Source organism: Leucoraja erinacea, chromosome 4, assembly GCF_028641065.1.
Source record: "Leucoraja erinacea ecotype New England chromosome 4, Leri_hhj_1, whole genome shotgun sequence".
Taxonomy (NCBI): domain Eukaryota; kingdom Metazoa; phylum Chordata; class Chondrichthyes; order Rajiformes; family Rajidae; genus Leucoraja; species Leucoraja erinaceus.
The window spans coordinates 106,581,800-106,605,786 of record NC_073380.1 but is presented as its reverse complement, the minus strand read 5'-3'; the positions used below and the strand labels follow the sequence as shown (position 1 = coordinate 106,605,786).

Below are 23,987 nucleotides of genomic sequence, written 5' to 3'. Positions count from 1 at the left end.
AAGGAATGATTAAATTGGACTGTGGACCTGTCTGGTTCATACATCAGACTAAATGTCCGGGGCAGAAAATTGCCCTGGTTCCATGCTTCTTTCGGTAGACTTGTTAAATGCCCCAAAGGGATTCCTGCTTCCTCCTCCTCCTCCTCCTCCAAGGGAAGGCATTTGGGAAACCACTGATCAGTAACGGTTTCAGTAAATTTCTGGGAATGAGTGCTTGTAAATCCTTGTGAAATATAGGCAAAACAAATGCAGGGAAATAAATAATAAGCTAGCAAAGTGATTGAATTTTGGGGGACAGAGGGGTGAGAGGTAAAGAGATATATACAGTGGCTTGCAAACGTATTCATACCCCTTGAACTTTTCCACATTTTGTCACGTTACAACCTCAAACGTAAATGTATTTTATTGGGATTTTATGTGATAGACCAACACAAAGTGGTGCATAATTGTGAAGTGGAAGGAAAATGATACATGGTTTTCAAATATTTTTACAAATAAAAAACTGAAAAGTGTGGCATGCAAAAGTATTCAGCCCCCCTGAGTCAATACTTTGTAGAACCACCTTTCGCTGCAATTACAGCTGCAAGTCTGTTGGGGTATGTCTCTACCAGCTTTGCACATCTAGAGACTGACATTTTTGCCCATTCTTCTTTGCAAAATAGCTCAAGCTCAGTCAGATTGGATGGAGAGCGTCTGTGAACAGCAATTTTCAAGTCTTGCCAGAGATTCTCAATTGGATTTAGGTCTGGACTTTGACTGGGCCATTCTAACACATGAATATGCTTTGATCTAAACCATTCCATTGTAGCTCTGGCTGTATGTTTAGGGTTGTTGTCCTGCTGGAAGGTGAACCTCCGCCCCAGTCTCAAGTCTTTTGCAGACTCTAACAGGTTTTCTTCCAAGATTGCCCTGTATTTGGCTCCATCCATCTTCCCATCAACTCTGACCAGCTTCCCTGTCCCTGCTGAAGAAAAGCATCCCCACAGCATGATGCTGCCACCACCATGTTTCACAGTGGGGATGGTGTGTTCAGGGTGATGTGCAGTGTTAGTTTTCCACCACACATAGCGTTTTGCATTTAGGCCAAAAACTTCAATTTTGGTCTCATCTGACCAGAGCACCTTCCTCCACATGTTTGCTGTGTCCCCCACATGGCTTGTGGCAAACTGCAAACGGGACTTCTTATGGCTTTTTTTCAACAATGGCTTTCTTCTTGCCACTCTTCCATAAAGGCCCGATTTGTGGAGTGCACGACTAATAGTTGTCCTGTGGACAGATTCTCCCACCTGAGCTGTGGATCTCTGCAGCTCCTCCAGAGTTACCATGGGCCTCTTGGCTGCTTCTCTGATCAATGCTCTCCTTGCCCGGCCTGTCAGTTTAGGTGGACAGCCATGTCTTGGTAGGTTTGCAGTTGTGCCATACTCTTTCCATTTTCGGATGATGGATTGAACAGTGCTCCATGAGATGTTCAAAGCTTGGGATATTTTTTATAACCTAACCCTGCTTTAAACTTCTCCACAACTTTATCCCTGACCTGTCAGGTGTGTTCCTTGGGCTTCATGATGCTGTTTGTTCACTAATGTTCTCTAACAAACCTCTGTGGCCTTCACAGAACAGCTGTATTTATACTGAGATTAGATTACACACAAGTGGACTCTATTTACTAATTGGGTAACTTCTGAAGGCAATTGGTTGCACTGGATTTTATTTAGGGGTAGCAGAGTAAAGGGGGCTGAATATTTTTGCACGCCACACTTTTCAGTTTTTTATTTGTAAAAAAATTTGAAAACCATGTATCATGTTCCTTCCACTTCACAATTATGCGCCACTTTGTGTTGGTCTATCACATAAAATCCCAATAAAGTACATTTACGTTTGTGGTTGTAACGTGACAAAATGTGGAAAAGTTCAAGGGGTATGAATACTTTTGCAAGCCACTGTATTAGATATACTGGAAAAATAAGAAGATATAAATAAATCATCATCTATTACCCATTATTCTCCCAAATAAAAGGTTTAACAATAATGTACACTATTAGAATGTTTAAGAGGGAACTGCAGATGCTGGAGAATCGAAGGTTACACAAAAAAGAGGAACGTCTGAAGATGCTGCTGACCCGGGGCTTTTCGGCCCGATTCTACAATTTACAGTGGACAGAGAGGCGGATTTGCCTTTTATTAAGAACTAGACTAAGTGCAGACACGTTGGGTCTGCTCCCCCAACGCAGCTGTTCCCTACCCGTAGCCCCCACGGGAGACGTGGTCCTCCAACTCAAGCCATTCCCGAACGTAAGATTCCAGCACTCAACAGTGCGGCTGTTTTTAAATGGCGTGTTTGAGGCGAGAGGCGGGCGCCAGCAGCCGTTATGGTCGCTGGCCAGCAGGAGGCGACAAAATGAGTGAGTGGGGGGTGGGGGGGGCCCACAAGTCAGGCAGGAACACACACACACACAGTTTTAATATTATATAGATATAGATGTTGCCAGACTTCACATTCTGTGACAAATTTAAAAGACAAGGCACAAGTCCGACAAGATTGTAATAGTATTCAAAACAAAGCAGATTGGACAAAGCAAACGAGTAGCTGAAATTTCCCAATAGGTTTTGGAGTTGTGGTCTACTTTTTAATCGTCTATATTTTCAGACTGATTGATATATTAGTAACAGAGTGCACTATTAGAATACCTGATTTCTACAGCAAAATCCTGGTTAAGTTACATTCTTCTCAAGGCCAATGATGCAGCCATCTGCTTCAGTTTCAACTTACTGTTCATTAATAGCGTAACACTACTAATGATGCTGACTGCATAGGATTCTAAAGAATTACAAATGCGTACATTTGGGTTCCCCAACTTAGATCCTTACTGTTTAATACCAATTTAATGTAATGTTCATGAGATTCATCATTTTTAAATTCAGATCTTTGAACATTATAATTAATCATAATAATTTGCAAATAACTATCAGATGTGAGTTGGAATCATTTTCAGGAAACAAAGTAATGTGCAGCATTCATCATAAATCTATTTCCCATCCTGTTTCACCAGACTTTGTTACTTTGTATCACATGCAAAACTAATTTATTTTAAAATATATAATCATTAAAGAATCTTTTAAATTAAATATATGAAAAAATATGTATAAGTTTCTTCAGGGAATATTCATTAATTCTTTTACAGTCAAATGTTTCCATGAAATATTGAGTGAGAAAGCTTGAGACATCCATAAAAGTACAGTTGTGGATCTGACCTAACGTCTTTGGTGAATTGGTCTGGGCCATATTGGTTCCAGCCTCTGTGTGCACCCATACCATATAACCATATAACCATATAACAATTACAGCACGGAAACAGGCCATCTCGGCCCTACAAGTCCGTGCCAAACAAATTTTTTTCCCCTTAGTTCCACCTGCCTGCACTCATACCATAACCCTCCATTCTCTTCTCATCCATATGCCTATCCAATTTATTTTTAAATGATACCAATGAACCTGCCTCCACCACTTCCACTGGAAGCTCATTCCACACCGCTACCACTCTCTGAGTAAAGAAGCTCCCCCTCATATTACCCCTAAACTTCTGTCCCTTAATTCTGAAGTCATGTCCTCTTGTTTGAATCTTCCCTATTCTCAAAGGGAAAAGCTTGTCCACATCAACTCTGTCTATCCCTCTCATCATTTTAAAGACCTCTATCAAGTCCCCCCTTAACCTTTTGCGCTCCAGAGAATAAAGACCTAACTTATTCAACCTATCTCTGTAACTTAGTTGTTGAAACCCAGGCAACATTCTAGTAAATCTCCTCTGTACTCTCTCTATTTTGTTGACATCCTTCCTATAATTGGGCGACCAAAATTGTACACCATACTCCAGATTTGGTCTCACCAATGCCTTGTACAATTTTAACATTACATCCCAGCTTCTATACTCAAGATTCTAAGATACCTAAGATTCAGATTTCCCATCACTCACCTATGTCACCCGGAGAGAAAAAAACATGATGTCTAATGAGCCCTGTAATAAGTCTGCATTTAGAGGTCATGGACATTGCTTGCTCTAAGCTGGCCTCGATGATGGCCAGGAAGTGCCAATGAAGGCACAATGAATGGCAAATGCTGGAATCTTGAGCAAAACACAAAATGCCGAAAGAACTCAGCAGATCGAGCAGCAAATGTGGAGGAAATGGATAGCTGACCTTTCAGGTCGGGACCTTTATTCACACTGTTTGTAGCAGGGGAGAGAACACTGGAAAAGTAGTGGGGGTTGGCGAGAGATTGGTGGATACAGGCCAGGGGGGGGAGGGGGGGGGGGAGGGGAAAATTGACTGGCTGGCTGGCTGGTAGACAAAGATGTACCTTTAGAAAGGACATGAGGAGAAATCTCTTGAGCCAGAGGGTGGTGAATCTGTTGAATTCATGGCTGCAGCTGGCTATGGAGGTCAAGTCTTTGGGTATTTTTAAAGCCGAGATTGACAGGTTCTTGATTAGTAAGGGTGTCGAAGGTTGCGGAAAAGTGAAATATAAAGCCAGAGGGAGGGATATAAGTGAAAGGGGGACAGGGAAACAGGAGCAGAAATGTAGGAGAGCTGGGTGCACAGCAGGGTGCTTAGGCACAGGAAAGAGAGAGAGGGTAGGGGGTGCAAATGAACATGTGGATGAAGGCATGTTGGACAAGGGCAAGAATTGGATTCTTGTTGCTAAGTGCTTAGTCCTGTGCTGAGAAGGCTGGTACTTGCAGAGGATGGATGCATCTGAACAGGGCCAAGTCCAATAATGAGAGAGCACGGTTTGCTGATGATATTGAAGAAGGTTTAAGGTAGCCAAAAATGCTGGAGAAACTTAGCGGGTGAGGCAGCATCTATGGAGCGAAGGAATAGGTGACGTTTTGGGTCGAGACCCTTCTTCAGACTAATGTCGGGGTGGAGGGGGAGGGGGGCGGAAAAAAGAAAGGAAGAGGCGGGGACAGTAGGCTGTGGGGGAGCTGGGAAGGAGGGAGAAAGCAAGGACTACCTGAAATTGGAGAAGTCAATGTTCATACAGCTGGGGTGTAAACTACCCAAGCAAAATATGAGGTGTTGCTCCTCCAATTTGCGGTGGGACTCGCTCTGGCCATGGAGGAGGTCCAGGACAGAAAGGTCGGATTTGGAATGGGAGGGGGAGTTAAAGTGCTGAGCCACCGGGAGATCAGGTTGGTTATTGCGGACTGATCGAAGGTGTTGGGCAAAGCGATCGCCAAGCCTGCGCTTGGTCTCACCGATGTAGAGCAGCTGACACCTAGAGCAGCGGATGCAACAGATGAGGTTGGAGGAGGTGTAGGTGAACCTCTGCCTCACCTGGAAAGACTGTTTGGGTCCTTGAATGGAGTCGAGGGGGGGAAGTAAAGAAACAAGTGTAGCACTTCCTGCGTTTGCAAGGGAAAGTACCAGGGGAGGGGGTGGTTTGGGTGGGAAGGGACGAATTGACCAGGGAGTTACAGAGGGAACTGTCTCTGCGGAAGGCAGAAAGGGGAGGAGATGGGACGATGTGGCCAGTGGTGAGATCCTGTTGTAGGTGACGAAAATGTTGGAGGATTGGAGGGTTGTATGCGACGGCAGGTAGGGTGGAAGGTGAGGACAAGGGGGACAATTGGCAACTGCTGCTTGAAGATGACCCTGTCCCAGAGCATTGGGAGGTGTTGTAAAGGTTCAGAACAAATATATGCCCAATAAAAGAAAAAGGAGGAGCTCCTAGTTTTACACCAGTGGATGTCAAAGAACATCCTAGAAAGATTAAAGCAAAAACGTAATGTGTGGACTGATAATGACAGAGTCTGGAAAAGTGTAGAAGCTGCAGGGTTGAAATGGGAAGAACATTTTGAAGACAAAAAAAAAATGGCAGTTAACATCAATTAAGATTTTACACACATTTGTAAAGAAGAATTAGAGAGGGAAGGAGAGGTTCTAGTCAAGATCACCTGGCAACTGGCATGTGGAAGTGGAAGATAAATGGATACCTTGCATCTGTCTTCATGGAAGGAGTGAAATTGGCGTTGACTGTAGGGAAGAAGAAGTGATAAACACAGGGAGGTAGGATATATTAATGCTTCCACATCTTCAAAGGGGGATAACTTACCAGCCCCAGATACAATGTACCTCAGATTCTTATAGGAAGCACAGTAGTGCAAGTTTTGACATCTATTTTCCAGTTCTCATTGGTTAAGTGATACCATGGTCTAACAGAACATAACAGAATAGAATCGAATAGCTGAAGATTACTCTAAAATTGAGTATGGGAAAATTGTTGGAAAAATGGTTGGAGGGCTGCTTTAATTAGAGAGATACTGGTTTGTCAAGGACAAATAGCGTGGAATAGGATGTGTTTGGATGATTTCCATTTTTGAGGGATTAGCAAGGACCATTGATGAGGGCAGAGCATTTCATGTGATATATATTGATTATAGCTAAGTCCTCAACAAAGACTTTCATACAGATTGATTTAGGAAATTAAAAATGTATTAGTGGCAGAAAGCATATTGTGATTTGAGCTAATGATCAAATGTACAGGTAATGCATTTCATAAATAGTGCATTTTGAGTCATTAAATAACAGGTAATGAATATGTGGATGTCTAATACTGGTTGAATATCTACACATTACTAAAACTCTCTTCTTGACCGCTTTTGGCCTGCATTGTAATTACATTTGCGCAAAAACGATCCCTCATAGTGCTACGACTTTTCGCCACCTTACTCACCATTCTCCTCTGCTGCAAGTCAAATAGGTTTTGTTCCGATCGGTGAAATAGTACAAAGTTATGAAGGTTTTGAAGGTTCCCCCTCCCCCTCCCACACATCCCCTCCCCCTACAGGATGCAGTATGGAATGAAGCATTTTAGTTATGAGGAAATACTGGACAGGCTGGTATTATGAGGGGAGATCTAATGGAGGCTTATAACAGCATGCGGGACATGTATAGGGGAGATATATACCGTCTATTCCCAGGCTGGGGGAGTATAAAACCGAAGGACATAGGTGAAAGTGAGAGGTATACTACATAAAGAGAATTCTAGGGGCAGGTTTGTCACACAGACAATGGTGGACCCTTCTGAAGAAGGGTCTCGACCCGAAACGTCACCCATTCCTTCTCTGCAGAGATGCTGCCTGTCCCGCTGAGTTACTCCAGCATTTTGTGTATAGACCAGCATTTGCAGTTCCTTCCTACACATGGATAGGAAAGGTTTAGAGAGATATGAGGTGAACACAGGCAAACAGAATTAGGGTAGACTTGTGTTTAAGAAGGAACTGCAGATGCTGGAAATTCAAAGGTAGACAAAAGTGCTGGAGAAACTCAGTGGGTGCAGCAGCATCTATGGAGCGAGGGAAATAGGCAACGTTTCTGGCCAAAACCCTTCTTCAGACTGATGGGGGGTGGTGTTGGGGCAGGGAGTTGGGTAGACTTGTGATCAATATCAACAAGACAAGCCTGTTTCTGTGCTGTATGAATCTAAACCTTTCACATATGTCTTGAAGGAACCCAGAATTGGACACAATAGTCCAATTGTAGTTGAACTAGTCCTTTATGTAAAATCAGAATATACATTCCCCTTTATGCACTCTGTGCTTCTGTTTATGTCCTGAGATCCCTTATTGGCTCAACATGTCCTGCCATTTTAGATACTTTATGCTCATGTACAACAAGGTCCCTTTGTTTTGCATCCCCTTTGAAACTGTCTTTTAATCAAAATTGTCTCTGCTTATTCTGTCCATCAAAATATATTACTTAACACTTTTAGTTGTTAAATTTAATTTGCCACTTCTCTGTTAATCGTGCCAGCCTATTCCTTAACAATCTTTTCTTATCTCTGTACAGTCCTCACCCCCAGAGGAACAACTCCAGGACTGTTTGGAGTCTGTAGACTGGGCAATGTTCAGGGACTCGGCAACGGACCTGAATGAATACGCCACAGTCGCTACAGACGTCATAAAGAAATGTGTGGAGGACTGCATCCCAACATAAACCTTCCGAGTGTTTCCTAACCTGAAGGCTTGGATGAACCATGAGATCCGCATTCTTCTGAAGACCAGATCCTGGGCATTCAGGTCTGGAGATACAGAGGTCTACAAGTAGATACGACCTTGGTAGGGCCATCAATAAGGCCAAAAGGGATTTCTGCTCCAAACTGGAGGATGAGACGGATGTTCGACAACTGTGGCGAGGCTTGAATTGGGAGAATACTGATGTGCCTTCCTGAGCCCCCAGTCGCTGTGATGTCATTTCAGTCACAGTCACAGAGGCCGACGTCAGAAGATCCTTCAGAGGGATGAACCCTCGGAAAGCACCTGGACCTGATGGTATACCTGGCCGTGTTTTAAAACCTGTGCGGACCAACTGGCTGGAGGTTTTACGGACATTTTCAACCTCTCACTTCTGAGGTCTGAGGATCCCACCTGCTTTAAAAGGGCATCAATTATACCGGTGCCCAAGAAGAGCAAGGTGACATGCCTCAATGACTATCGACCAGTGGCACTAACGTCTGTGGTGATGAAGTGCTATGAGAGGTTGATCATGGCGCAAATCAACTCCTACCTCGACAAAAACCTGGACCCACTGCCGTTCGCTTACCGCCACAACAGATCAACGGTGGATGCGATCTCGCTGGCTCTCCACTCCGCTCTCCACTTGGACAACAAAAACTCATATGTCAGGCTGTTATTCATTGTTTACAGCTCGGCATTTAACACAATCATCCCCTCCAAACGGGTTACCAAGCTCACAGAACTGGGTCTCTGCGCATCCCTCTGCAACTGGATCCTCGACTTCCTCATTCACAGACCATAGTCTTGTCTGTGTTGGTGGAAATCTGTCATCCTCGATAACAATCAGCATGGGAGCACCTCAAGGCTGCGTGCTCAGCCCCCTGCTGTACTCACTCTATACTCGTGACTGCGTAGCCGGTCACAGTGCGAACTCCATCATCAAGTTCGCTGACAACACCACTGTTGTGGGACGTATCACTGATGGGGACGAGTCAGAGTATAGAAGTGAGATCCACCGACTGTCCATATGGTGCCAGCACAATAACCTGGCCCTCAACACCAGCAAAACCAAGGAACTGATTGTGGACTTTGGAAGGGGTAGGATGGGGACCCACAGTCCCGTTTATATCAACGGGTCGATGGTGGAAACGGTCAAGAGCTTCAAATTCCTGGGCGTGCACATCTCTGAAGATCTCTCCTGGTCCCAGAACACTGATGCAATTATAAAGAAAGCTCATCAGCGCCTCTACTTCTTGTGAAGATTACGGAGAGTCGATATGTCAAGGAGGATTTTCTCGAACTTCCACAGGTGCACAGTAGAGAGCATGCTGACCGGTTGCATCATGGCTTGGTTCGGCAACCTGAGCATCCAGGAGCGGAAAAGGCTGCAAAATGGTTGTAAACACTGCCCGGTCCATCATCGGCTCTGACCTTCCCGCCATCGAGGGGATCTATCGCAGTCGCTGCCTCAAAAAGGCTGCCAACATCATCAAGAACCCACACCATCTTGGCCACACACTCATCTCACCAGTGCCATCAGGGAGAAGGTACAGGAGCCTGAAATCTGCAACAACCAGGTTCAGGAACAGCTTCTACACCACAGCCATCAGACTATTAAACACTTCAAACAAACTTTGTACTATAACAGCCTTTTGCACTCTATCTGTTTATTTGTGTGTGTGTGTGTGTGTGTGTGTGTGTGTGTGTGTGTGTGTGTGTGTGTGTGTGTGTGTGTGTGTGTGTGTGTGTGTGTGTGTGTGTGTGCGCGTGTATGTGTATTCTACGGTATATGGACATACTGATCTGTTCTGTATTTATGCCTACAATATTCTGTTGTGCTGCAGCAAGCAAGAATGTCATTGTCCTATCTGGGACACATGACAATAAACTCTCTGGACTTGACTCTTGACTCTTGTGTTAGTCAATTGGCAGAAGGACTGAAAGTGCATGGAGAAAAAAAGCCTGGTAGAATTGACACAGAAATCCTCACCACATATATAAAGATTCTGGCTAAGCCCTTGACAAGCCCTGTAACCTGCAGGGTAATGGGTCAAGAATTAAACAACGCTCTCTTTTTGGCAGTAATGAGATACAGTTAGAAGTGAAGATAGGACTGGAGAACTGATGTGTTAAATGATTTATTACTGGTGAGCACCAGTCAGAGAGCACAAGCAATAATTGTCCTAGGCAACATTACATCAGATGCATGAACGTTAAAGTGTTGATGAAAATACATTCATGTAACTCAGTGATTTGTTTAACTAACCTGCAGGTTGTTATTTGAACGCTCTGCTCTGCATCTTTGAGTCTTTAAATTACAATGAGAGAAACAGTCAAAAAAACTGCAGTCTTCGTCCTTTGTACAATTTTGTTCAAGGATGTCACGCATTTTGGGTTCAAAAAAAGCCATGTCTACATCTATTGCAACAACCTAAAACAGAAAAACGGAGGTCAGCTAACATCCCCGAAATAACATCCACAGATGGGCTCTCTTTCAATCACCTTAACAAAATGAGTTTGTTTACATAAATCCCAAAAGGACATACGTACAATATTATTAACAGTAATCAATTTAAAACTCTTCGCTTCACGACATTCCAATTGTCTACTTTAATGGAAACTAGACCCCAAGTGCCTCAACCCGTTGTGAGGGGAGGGGAGGGGGGTCTGTTCACACCCCTAACCACCCCCATTGATATTGTGAGGGAGGGAGGGGTAGGGGGCAACCTCAGAGGAGTCAGCTCCACACACATCCTCGGCACTTCAGACCCCGAGTACGGGGAGGGGGGGAGGGAGGGTAGTGGGTGGGCGGGGCATCCACAGCCACACACCAGCGAGGACGGCGAAACCGGGGAACCCCCATTTCGGCATTATATTAAGGGAAGGGATGGGAGGAGTGCTGATAGGGTTACCCAGCAGCCGGGGGGGGGGGAGTGAGCGGGGGGGGGCCTCGGAGTGGAGGAGTGCCGGATGGCAACAGCCGTTATGGTCGCACGGGGCACAATGCTATTAGTGGCCAGTGGGAGGCGAAAAAATGACTGAGTTGGGGGGGGGGGGGTGAAGGATTTTATTAAAAATGTGTACAGAAAAATGACTAAATGTAATGAGGGGTGGATTTGCGGTTGTAAAAGTAAAATCGCTAGCAAAATGGTAAAAATCTCAGGGTTTTTGCTTCTGGTTTAAGCGGAGTAACGAATCAAAGGCAAAATCAAAATGACATACACCCACACACACACACACACACACACACAGTTTTCAAAGTATATAGATATTAAACCAATCCTGTAATTGTCAAGTCACCCATGCTTGTCTCTGATCAACACCCCAGCTCAAGATTTACCTTTCGTAGATTCCCTTGGTGTCAGGCTCACTTACTGCTCATGGCAATGCCCTGGGGTCCGGCAGACCTGTGTAACCTATGACATCATGTAGGCGAGCCATCAAAGCCCCTATCCATTTTGACAGTCAGCCAAGCTGCACAACAGAGCATAGCTTGCCACAAATATTTTATTCAAAATAAATGTTTAAAATTATATATTTTTTAAATGAATAAAATGTTAATTAAATTTTAAATGTAAAACTTGCAATATTCTTAAGGGGTTGGACAGGCTAGATGCAGTAAGATTGTTCCCGATGTTGGGGAAGTCCAGAACAAGGGGTCACAGTTTAAGGATATGGGGGAAATCTTTTAGGACCGAGATGAGAAAAACATTTTTCACACAGAGTGGTGAATCTCTGGAATTCTCTGCCACAGAAGGTAGTTGAGGCCAGTTCATTGGCTATATTTAAGAGGGAGTTGGATGTGGCCCTTGTGGCTAAAGGGATCAGGGGGTATGGAGAGAAGGCAGGTACAGGATACTGAGTTGGATGATCAGCCATGATCATATTGAATGGCGGTGCAGGCTCGAAGGGCCGAATGGCCTACTCCTGCACCTATTTTCTATGTTTCAATGTTAAAAGATATAAAGGTAAAACTTAAGTATACTTAAAATATATGTTAATATAATAAAATGTAATAAGGGAAAAATATTTATAAAAGTAAATTAATTCAAACATATCATTGCAATTTGTCACCAGCTATTCCCACCAAGCCTATACAAAGGGGATTTTACAGTGGCAGGTACAGGATACTGAGTTGAATGATCAGCCATGATCATATTGAATGGCGGTACAGGCTCGAAGGGCCGAATGGCTTACTCCTGCACCTATTTTCTATGTTTCTATGTTTCTATGTACTGCCTCGGTGAAGTCTACTATTCTCAAAATGCAATTGGTGCACTTTTACATGCAGTTATGCTTGTGCTTAAATATAGTTTTACCTCACAAAATTGTACACAAAACAAAGAATTTCACTAGAGCTCAGTACGTGAAAATAACGTATCATTGTACCATTGAAACCCATTGCATCGAATGGAAGGTTAACTTGGTGTATTATATACACCACATGAAAATGATAACTGTGCACCTTGAATTCATAACATTTTAAATGCATTTATGAACCTATACTTTCAATGTTGCCATTCTCTCGTCCCATGCGCACAATTTACCGTTAGATCAGCCCTGATAGCAAAGTTCTCCGGCTTGATGTCACAGAGATGAAGCGGGTGGGAAAAGTCATTCTCAAAGTGCCTCGCTAGATCAAGGAAGCTAAGTGCAATGCTATTAGTCGCCTGCCACAATGCCTTGCTGCTGCTGCCACGCCAGGAGTGGGGGCTCAGCTCCTCCAGGGAGAAAAGGTTGTGATGCCAAGCGTGGCCGGCTGTAAGGTACTCGACAGCATAGAAATGTCCACAGGAGCCTATCATTTTGAGAACATGTTTACTGAGATCCTGCAGTAACTGGAAGAATACGTATTCCTCTTGCTGCAGCAGGGACCACATACTGGCCAGCTCTGCCCTTGAGAATGAGCCCCTCCTGTCTTTTAAGTGCTTGGTCCATAGTTGTGGTGCTGTAACATTCTTCACTTCCAGACCCAAGGAGTGTTTGATTTCCAGTGCAGTAAAGACCAAGATGTCAATTTCTGGAATGGACCTGCTTTCTTGTTCATCCAGGAGGTACAGGCTGTCGTAGCTTAAGAAGTCTTCTAGCTTGGATTTCAGAATTATTGGTTGTCCATTCCAATCAGCCTGTATAACTTTTTTACCTTTATCATAGTAGAGGCATCGTTTATAAACCATTGTTTGGGTGACACACAAATCCTTGCACAGGTCTCCTGTCAGTAATCCCTGCTGGTAACCAAGGCACTGTAACAGACATGGAAACCAACATCAGTCTGCTACATCCTACTGAAGCAAAGGACACCAAAATATGAAACTTCAAGGTGAATTTAAAGCTAAATTAAACATAAAAGATTTATGAATTAATAATCTTCAGGGTAATAATAATAATAATAACTTTATTTATAAAGCGCTTTTAGACAACATCAGTTACCACAAAGTGCTGTACATGGGAAGTCAACAAAAAGTTATTACAAACTACTAAAACCATTAAGACGACAGGACTATAAAAACAGTAAAAATTAAAAGACATTAAAAGCACTAAAACAGGAACAAAGTCTCAGCCAGTGTCGAAAGCCAGTGAATAAAAGTGAGTTTTTAGGGAGGATTTAAAGATGGACAGTGAAGGGGCCTGTCTGATCTGCAGCGGCAAGGTGTTCCAGAGTGCCGGGGCAGCAACAGAAAAGGCTCTATCCCCTCTGAGCTTCCGCTTAGACCTTGGTAATATTTCTCACAGTTCTGTGCATTGCATCTGAAATTAAGGTTAAGGCTCACTGCTTACTATTTTAATAACAGCTCGACTCTTATGTCCTATGCATAGAGAATTGAAACAAAAGGAATGATATATTTCAGTAACAAAATGAAATGAACATTTCTAATAGTTGTCTTTACTTTAAAGCAAATATTACAGAAAATACCCTCCAATAAAAAGGGACACAATTAAACAAATTGGCTCACATATAATGGCCCACTCTTAGTCACGTGTGTGACCTGACTGATGAGAAATTGTGGAAAAAATCTCTTCTAATTCTGAAAGCATTACAGGTATATTGTTTTGTACTGTATATATATGTTTCATATTTTTCTTTCGGTTTTAGAAAGTGAAATGTTTATGTTATGCCGACCATGTTTGTTTAGGGTCAGAGGTAAAATAGGACTGGTCACGTGTGTGACATCACATGGAAGCATTTTACAAAGTCTGTGAATTTAATTAAAAAAACTAGAACGTTCATATCTTTAGCAGACGTGCATTATCGTTCTGTAGGTAGGAAAATAGCGATGAATAAGATTAATCTCTTACGAGAATTTTGTAATGTATTACTTTGTGGTGACATCTGGTCACGTGTGTGACATTTTGGGTTCACCTTCCAGAGAACGGGCCAAATGAGATATTTTGAAGCGCGGAAAATGAAGGTTTCGTCTGAAGTAAAATAGAAAAATCATTTACATCAATATTTGAGTAAGAAAATGGCCAAAAGTATTACCTTTCTTTGGATTAGCGCGGTGTTGCATTTGGTGCAATAGGCGTATGTGAGTAATTCAGGTTACCTGAATTTTGACATTTCAGCCAAACCCGCACCCCCCTCAGCATCAGGAAGCCCAGCATAGATCACACAACTTAAAGCCTGTCCATTAAATGGCAACATTCCATCATCATTGTAGAAAACAAAGGGCTGCAGATACTGGCAACACCAAATGCTGGAGTAAATCAACAGGTCAGGCAGCATCTCTGGAGAACATGGACAGGTGATGTTTTGGGTCAAGACCCTTCTTCAATGAATGTGGGTGGCAAAAGAAAGCTGGAAAGGGGGAGAGACAAGACAAGACGTAGCAGGTAATAGGTCGACACAGACCAGGGAGGTTTCTTTACAGGCAGATAGTTGGAACAAAGGCCAAAGATAAGAAACATAGAAACATAGAAATTAGGTGCAGGAGTAGGCCATTCGGCCCTTCGAGCCTGCACCGCCATTCAATATGATCATGGCTGATCATCCAACTCAGTATCCCGTACCTGCCTTCTCTCCATACCCTCTGATCCCCTTAGCCACAAGGGCCACATCTAACTCCCTCTTAAATATAGCCAATGAACTGGCCTCAACTACCCTCTGCGGCAGAGAGTTCCAGAGATTCACCACTCTCTGTGTGAAAAAAAGTTCTTCTCATCTCGGTTTTAAAGGATTTTCCCCTGATTCTTAAGCTGTGACCCCTTGTCCTGGACTTCCCCAACATCGGGAACAATCTTCCTGCATCTAGCCTGTCCAACCCCTTAAGAATTTTGTAAGTTTCTATAAGACTCCCTCTCAATCGCCTAAATTCTAGAGAGTATAAACCAAGTCTATCCAGTCTTTCTTCATAAGACAGTCCTGACATCCCAGGAATCAGTCTGGTGAACCTTCTCTGCACTCCCTCTATGGCAATAATGTCCTTCGTCAGATTTGGAGACCAAAACTGTACGCAATACTCCAGGTGTGGTCTCACCAAGACCCTGTACAACTGCAGTAGAACCTCCCTGCTCCTATACTCAAATCCTTTTGCTATGAAAGCTAACATACCATTCGCTTTCTTCACTGCCTGCTGCACCTGCATGCCTACTTTCAATGACTGGTGTACCATGACACCCAGGTCTCACTGCATCTCCCCCTTTCCCAATCAGCCACCATTTAGATAATAGTCTGCTTTCCCGTTTTTGCCACCAAAATGGATAACCTCACATTTATGGCAAGAACTTTAGGTGTGAGACTAAGTTTTCTCCCACTAGCTTCACAATCTGCAACTCTTCAAACCCATCTTACACCTATAGTTCCATCTGAGGTGCTGTCTGACCCGCTGTTACCCCAGCTTGATGTGTCTATCTTCGATTCAAACCAGCATCTGCAGTTCCCTCCTACACCTAGAGTTCTTATCTCTGGCCTATGTTGCAACCATCTGCCTGTCAAGAAATCCCCCTCACCTGTGTCAACCTATTACCTCCATGCTTTGTCTTTCCCCTTCCCTTTTCCAGCTTTCTTCTACACCTCTACAATCATTGCACAAGGGTTTTGTCCCAAAACGTCACCCATCCATGTCCTCCAGAGATGCTGCCTGACCTGCTGATGTACTCCAGAGCTTTGTGTCTTTTTTTTTAATCAACATGGTGTTATTTTCTCTACACCAAGCTGTAATATCTGATGTTGGCTCATTTTCTGAAGCAATGTGTACAGCTAGGAGCATTCAGTCAAACGATCATTTGGGCCACAGCCATACTGTGAGGGATAATAAACCTGCTGACATGTTTGATCAATACATTAGCTGTGATCCTACTTTCAATAGTTAAAGGCACGTAATTATTCTGAGGACATTTCTAATCAGTTAAGTAGGAAGAAAATTAGTAACATTGGCCTCTAGAGTTGTTCAGAGTGCTCATAGATGCTCCTTTTAATGGCACCATTGTACAATCTTTTCCCATGAAAGAGATTAAAATTTCCCATGAAAGTCTGGAGAGGACCCTGCGCTGATGGTGTGGCGGTCGATGATGGCAACAATGTGGAAGTGACGCGATGCTACCAGGGGAAGGAACAAAGGAGGACCAGGCTTGGGGGGATCGGCCGCGAGGCAGGGGTGGGGAGAAGAACAAAGGGGGTCCTGACACGGGGGTACTTCGTAATTTTGTAAGTACCCTTCATGGGCGACTATAAAAGTACCCTTTATGGGTGAAAAGACTAGGCTTGTATTCACGGGAGATTAGAAGGATGAGGGGGCATCTTATAGAAACATATAAAATAACAAAAGGACTGGACAGGCTAGATGTAGGAAAAATGTTCCCAATGTTGGGCGAGTCCAGAACCAGGGGCCACAGTCTTAGAATAAAGGGGATGTCATTTAAGACTGAGGTGAGAAAAAAACTTTTTCACCCAGAGAGTTGTGAATTTACGGAATTCCCTGCCACAGAGGGCAGTGGAGGCCAATTCACTGGATGGATTTAAGAGAGAGTCAGATAGAGCTCTAGGGTCTAGTAGAGTCAAGGGATATGGGGAGAAGGCAGGCACGGGTTATTGATAGGGGACGATCAGCCATGATCACAATGAATGGTGGTGCTGGCTCGAAGGGCCGAATGGCCTCCTCCTGCACCTATTTTCTATGTTTCTATTTGCATACCTTGGGCATGCAAGCAAAGAATCTCACTGTAACTTGTCACATGTGGCAATCAAGTATTCCATCCAATTCAGTTCAATTCAAACCAGGGGAAGGAACAGGGGTGAACTGTAGATAATGCTACAGTGATTGTGTTCTGCAATATTTCAATCTCTGTATGGTAATGTGCACTATTTCCAGTGAGTGTGGCACTGCAGGAAAACAAGTAATACTGCTGCAGTTGCTTCTTATGGAAATAAATTGGATAGGAAGTGTTTACTCTCAAGATGATTCTCTTTGCTGTTATGATGCATGCTGAGATAAAAAGAAAGAACCAATTAAAATAATATATAGTTTCAGAAAACGTTGAAAGAGCAGACTAATTTCAGTTATTTATTCCCTAAGTACTGCATTTTGTGAGCATTACTCTTGAATTTGGCTGCCCCCTGAAATCTGTCTTCATCAAGCATCTGTTGCATGATGGCAAAGTGGTTGCTGATGGCACAGCAGCATAGCCTGAAGCAATATTTTATTATAAAGTATCATGTATGTCGGCTGTATTTATACTCCACCAAATAACTCTGCCAAACAGAGTACTAGATAAAAGGTACCAGGACATCCCCAGTGCCCCAAGAACTATCCCCCAAGTTGCCAAGCTAATCTAAACTAAACCAATATCTCAACTGGGCTAGTGGATAGATTAAGCATGGGACAACCAGACTCCAATCAAAAGGCAGGGGTCTACAAGGACAAGGTGATCATGCAGTGAAGGTGATGTCAGATGATGCACCATCTGATCTTAGAGCGGGTGTCAAGGGTTATGGGGAGAAGGCAAGGAACTGGTATTTGGAGGCAGAGATCAGCCGTGATTGAATGGTGGAGTAGACTCGATGGGCTGAATTGCCTAATTCTACTATCACTTGTGAACTTGTGAACTTGTGAAAGTCCCTATATTGGTTAAAATGGTTCACTTTATCGCTAAATGTGTATAAAAATACCGTGCTTTGTAAAAGTGGAGAGAAATGAATGGACTGTGTTGGTTGAATCACAACTCTCCTTCCTTGTGGTAAAAAATCAATCAAATGCATTTCTGTCTGAGCTGAGAATGGACAGAGAAACATAGAAACATAGAAAACAGGTGCAGGAGGAGGCCATTCGGCCCTTCGAGCCAGCACCACCATTCATTGTGATCATGGCTGATCATCCCCTATCAATAACCCGTGCCTGCCTTCTCCCCATATCCCTTGACTCCACTAGCCCCTAGAGCTCTATCTAACGTTCTCTTAAATCCATCCAGTGACTTGGCCTCCACTGCCCTCTGTGACAGGGAATTCCATGAATTCACAACTCTCTGGGTGAAAACTTTTTTTCTCAAATCAGTCTTAAATGACCTCCCCTTTATTCTAAGAATAAGAGACAGTGTCAGTGGTTCTCTTGCTCACAATAATATCATTCAAGCCATGGTCTTGGACAATAAATCCTCAACAGATCACTCTCAGCACAGACTGGTATCAAGCAAAAGCTGTGCCATCCCTTCAACAAGTGTCTCAATCTCTCCCACTGCAATAGGAGTAGGCATTCGGCCCTTCACCACCATTCCGCATCGCAAATTGTCCCCAGCCACAGGCCACATCACCAGCCATGAACTGGCCTCAAGTTGCAGAGAGTTCCAGAGATTCACCATGCTCTGTGTGACACAAGTTCTTCTCATCTCGTCTTTAAAGGATTTCCCCCTTATTTACCCCTTGTCCTGGAGACATCGGGAACAATCTTTGCATCTAGCCTGTCCAATATTTTTGGCCCCTCTCAATCTCCTAAATTCTGCCATGTCTTTCTTCATAAGAATTGACTGACATCAGTCTGGTTCTCTGCACTCCCTCTATGGCAACTCCACCAAAACTGTTTTTCACCAAGACCCCAAAGTAGAACCTCCCTGCTCCTATGCAAATGCATAAACTAACAACTTTTTATATTTAGAGACCTTTTAAGATATTTTGCTTCTGTGACCGACCATCTTTTTCACTTCTCCTAAATGCAAGAAACTCATGGATTCTATTTTGCTTCTGTCGACATGACCATGCAGCCGATTGCTTGGTCTGCTGTTGAAACTGAGTTAAAAGGTTCATAAGTCATAGGAGCAGAATTAGGGCATTCAGCCCACCAAGTCTACTCTGCCATTCAATCCTGGCTGATCTATCTCCCCCTCTCAAACCCATTAACCCACTTTCTTACCATGATCTTAGAAAGACATGGTGGAGGCATGAACATTTGAAGCAACAGTGATGTGTAAACTGCCTGCAATGATCTTCCCTTGGGTAGACAGCAACCAATGCTTTCAAACTTCTATAAAACCTATTGCGATGTTGCTTTTCTGTAATGTCCTGGTTGTTTGTCACTAGTAACATAGAAACATAGGAAATAGGTGCAGGAGTAGGCCATTCGGCCCTTCGAGCCTGCACCACCATACAATATGATCATGGCTGATCATCCAACTCAGTATCCTGTACCTGCCTTCTCTCCATACCCCCCTGATCCCTTCAGCCACAAGGGCCACATCGAACTCCCTCTTAAATATAGCCAATGAACTGGCCTCAACTACCTTCTGTGGCTGAGAATTCCAGAGATTCACCACTCTCTGTGTGAAAAATGTTCTCCTCATCTCGGTCCTAAAAGATTTCCCCTTATCCTTAAACTGTGACCCCTTGTTCTGGACTTCCCCAACATCGGGAACAATCTTCCTGCATCTAGCCAGTCCAACCCCTTAAGAATTTTTGAAGTTTCCATAAGATCCCCCCTCAATCTTCTAAATTCTAGCGAGTACAAGCCGAGTCTATCCAGTCTTTTTCATATGAAAGTCCTGACATCCCAGGAATCAGTCTGGTGAACCTTCTCTGTACTCCCTCTATGGCAAGAATGTCTTTCCTCAGATTAGGAGACTAAAACTGTACGCAATACTCCAGGTGTGGTCTCACCAAGATCCTGTACAACTGCAGTAGAACCTCCCTGCTCCTATACTCAAATCCTTTTGCTATGAATGCTAACATACCATTCGCTTTCATCACTGCCTGACTGCTAGTATAATGATCAAAAGGCACAGGATGTCTCTGTAACTGTGTCTCACTAAGTTCCTACATTTTCCCAATTCCATCTTATTCACTTTGTCTGTCAGTTCCACAGGCAATACTGATCCCATGGAATGAGCAACGTTTATTATTTTGAAAGAAGACAAGAGGTCCTGGAGTAACTCGACAGGTCAGGCAGCATCTCTGGAGATCATGGATAGGTGACCTTATTCCTTGTTTCTCCACATTGCTTCTTTAAAATGCTGTTATTGCCGCTGTGTGTTACATTCATTTTAACTGCTCAGAATGCATTTTGGATGCATACGGAAATCCACAAAGGAGAATCAGTAAAAGTTACGGGATTGGTGAGACTTTGCAGGGAAGAAGTTTTAGTTGGATGCTGAGCAACTGCAAACTAAAATATAAAACATTTGTTTTATTTATTCATTCACAGATGTGTATGCTATTGGCAATCCTAGTGCGTATTATCTATCCCAAATTGCTTCTGATACCGGAGAGGCAGAGGAACTCCAAACCAATACTACAAGTAATCTCCTCAAACTTTTAAGTGTAGTCATTACATTCTCCCATTTACTTTAGAAATGCAGGCTGCTAGTCAAATATCTCTTCACATATGAAGGAGTGATAGATAATGGGCAACTCCCTTAGTAAATCTAATTACAAGCTTATGATTGCCTGTGAGTAGATTATAGGGATAGCAATGAAATGAAGTATTAAGATGACCCATAAATCATAAAAAGCATAGAACTACAGGGTGTTTCTTGGGTGTAGAACAACAGTCTTTTTCAACTCGAAGGTAGACAAAAGTGCTGGAGAAACTCAACGGGTGCAGCAGCATCTATGGAGCGAAGGAAATAGGCAACGTTTTGGGCCAAAACCGTTCTTCAGACTGATGTAGGGTGGGGAAAAGAAAGGAAAAAGTAAGAGGAGCCCAAGGGCTGAGGGAGAGCTGAGAAGGGGAGGAGACAGCAAGGACTACCGGGAATTGGAGAATTCAATGTTTATGCCGCTAGGGTGCAGACTGCCCAATATGCCTTAAGTCTTTTAAAGACTTTTAAGACTTAAAGTCTTTTAAGTCTCTTAAAGTCTTTTTCAACTCATTTATTTCTCCCCAACTCCCCTTAGTTTGATTTTCACAATACCTTTAAACTCATATCTAACTATCTGTAGTTGAAATAATTAGTTTGAGGGATACCATGTAGAAACAGGTCATTCGGCCCACCTAGTTACAATGACCATTGACCCATACACTATTTCTATGTTATCCTACTTATCACATCAAACACACTAGGGGCAATTTACAGATCCCAACGAACATAAAACCCGGCATGTCTTTGGAATGTGAGGAAACTGGAGAATCCGGGGAAAAACCATGCAGTTACAGGGAGAACATACAAACTCCGCAAAGACAGCACCCCCCATAGCCAGGATCAAACCCGTGTCTCTTGTGCTGTGAGGCTGCAACTCTACCTCTGTGCTGCTCTTTTGAATTTGTTTTTGATTTATTGTTTTGCAGTACATATATATGGCTGTCAATGTTGGCATTCATTGTTCACACCTACAGTGGCTTGCAAAAGTTTTCATACCCCTTGAACTTTTCCACATTTTGTCACGTTACAACCACAAACGTAAATGTATTTTATTGGGAGACCAACACAAAATGGTGCATAATTGTGAAGTGGAAGGAAAATGATACATGGTTTTCAAATGTTTTTACAAATTAAAAACTGAAAAGTGTGGCATGCAATAGTATTCAGCCCCCCTGAATCAATACTTTGTAGAACCACCTTTCACTGCAATTACAGCTGCAAGTCTTTTGGGGTATGTCTCTACCAGCTTTGCACATCTAGAGACTGAAATCTTTGCCCATTCTTCTTTGCAAAATAGCTCAAGCTCAGTCAGATTGGATGGAGAGCATCTGTGAACAGCAATTTTCAAGTCTTGCCAGAGATTCTCAATTGGATTTAGGTCTGGACTTTGACTGGGCCATTCTAACACATGAATATGCTTTGATCTAAACCATTCCATTGTAGCTCTGGCTGTATGTTTAGGGTCGTTGTCCTGCTGGAAGGTGAACCTCCGCCCCAGTCTCAAGTCTTTTGCAGACTCTAACAGGTTTTCTTCCAAGATTGCCCTGTATTTGGCTCCATCCATCCTCCCATCAACTCTGACCAGCTTCCCTGTCCCTGCTGAAGAAAAGCATCCCCACAGCATGATGCTGCCACCACCATGTTTCACAGTGGGGATGGTGTGTTCAGGGTGATGTGCAGTGTTAGTTTTCCGCCACACATAGCGTTTTGCATTTAGGCCAAAAACTTCAATTTTGGTCTCATCTGACCAGAGCACCTTCCTCCACATGTTTGCTGTGTCCCCCACATGGCTTGTGGCAAACTGCAAACGGGACTTCTTATGGCTTTTTTTTCAACAATGGCTTTCTTCTTGCCACTCTTCCATAAAGGCCCGATTTGTGGAGTGCACGACTAATAGTTGTCCTGTGGACAGATTCTCCCACCTGAGCTGTGGATCTCTGCAGCTCCTCCAGAGTTACCATGGGCCTCTTGGCTGCTTCTCTGATCAATGCTCTCCTTGCCCGGCCTGTCAGTTTAGGTGGACAGCCATGTCTTGGTAGGTTTGCAGTTGTGCCATACTCTTTCCATTTTCGGATGATGGATTGAACAGTGCTCCATGAGATGTTCAAAGCTTGGGATATTTTTTATAACCTAATCCTGCTTTAAACTTCTCCACAACTTTATCCCTGACCTGTCTGGTGTGTTCCTTGGGCTTCATGATGCTGTTTGTTCATTAATGTTCTCTAACAAACCACTGAGGCCTTCACAGAACAGCTGTATTTATACTGAGATTAGATTACACACAAGTGGACTCTATTTACTAATTAGGTGACTTCTGAAGGCAATTGGTTGCACTGGATTTTATTTAGGGGTATCAGAGTAAAGGGGGCTGAATATTTTTGCACGCCACTTTTCAGTTTTTTATTTGTAAAAGCATTTGAAAACCATGTATCATTTTCCTTCCACTTCACAATTATGCACCACTTTGTGTTGGTCTATCACATAAAATCCCAATAAAATACATTTACGTTTGTGGTTGTAACGTGACAAAATGTGGAAAAGTTCAAGGGATATGAATACTTTTGCAAGCCACTGTAATTACCCATGAACTGATGAAGCAATTAAGAGATAAAAACATTGTTGGGTTGGTGTCATACATAGGCTGGATTGAGTAAGAATGATGGATTTCCACCACTGAAAGAATAGTGAATCAGATACAGGGTACTTGAATTTCGATTTCCATTCCCTCTGCTTCCTGGTGGGATTCAAGTTCATGTTTCTGGATGAGTGGTGCAGAACACTTGCTGCTAGTCCAGCTTCTATCACCCTGGTCTCAACCCTCCCATCCTCACTATGGAGTCCATCACCCTTCACTTCCATTTGAACAGAAGACAATCAGTTCCCCTCCGCAAACACACTTCCACACATTGTAGAACCTGTTCTTCCATTGATCAAATTCTCACTTGGCTCCACTCACTTCATCCAAATAAATGTTGTTGCTATAGGGACCTACAGATCCAAGTTATATTCCAAATTTGGAACATGTGGAAAAATTCTTGCATCAATTCTGCTTGTGTATCTTCCCTCACCTCTTTCTCAACTATATTGATGACAGGAGGTACAAGAGACTGAAATCTTGAGCAAAGAACATAGAAATTAGGTGCAGGAGTAGGCCATTCGGCCCTTCGAGCCTGCACCGCCATTCAATATGATCATGGC

General features: G+C 43.3%; 1 protein-coding gene across 2 annotated transcripts in view; it reads right to left on the bottom strand.

The window, feature by feature from the left end:
* dipk1c (divergent protein kinase domain 1C) overlaps positions 1–23,987 on the bottom strand; it is a 34,279-nt gene that overhangs the window by 3,472 nt on the left and 6,820 nt on the right. The window contains exons 2-4 of one of the 2 annotated variants that reach the window (XR_008723394.1): positions 12,557–13,252; positions 10,276–10,440; positions 5,949–6,027 (exon numbers count right to left, since the gene is read on the bottom strand). Coding sequence is in view for 1 of the 2 variants with exons in the window: in XM_055634889.1 (XP_055490864.1) it covers positions 10,276–10,440; positions 12,557–13,252 (861 nt within the window). In the remaining variant the exon portion in view is untranslated. The remainder of the gene's footprint in view (positions 1–5,948; positions 6,028–10,275; positions 10,441–12,556; positions 13,253–23,987) is intronic. The other variant, XM_055634889.1, reaches the window with a different exon arrangement.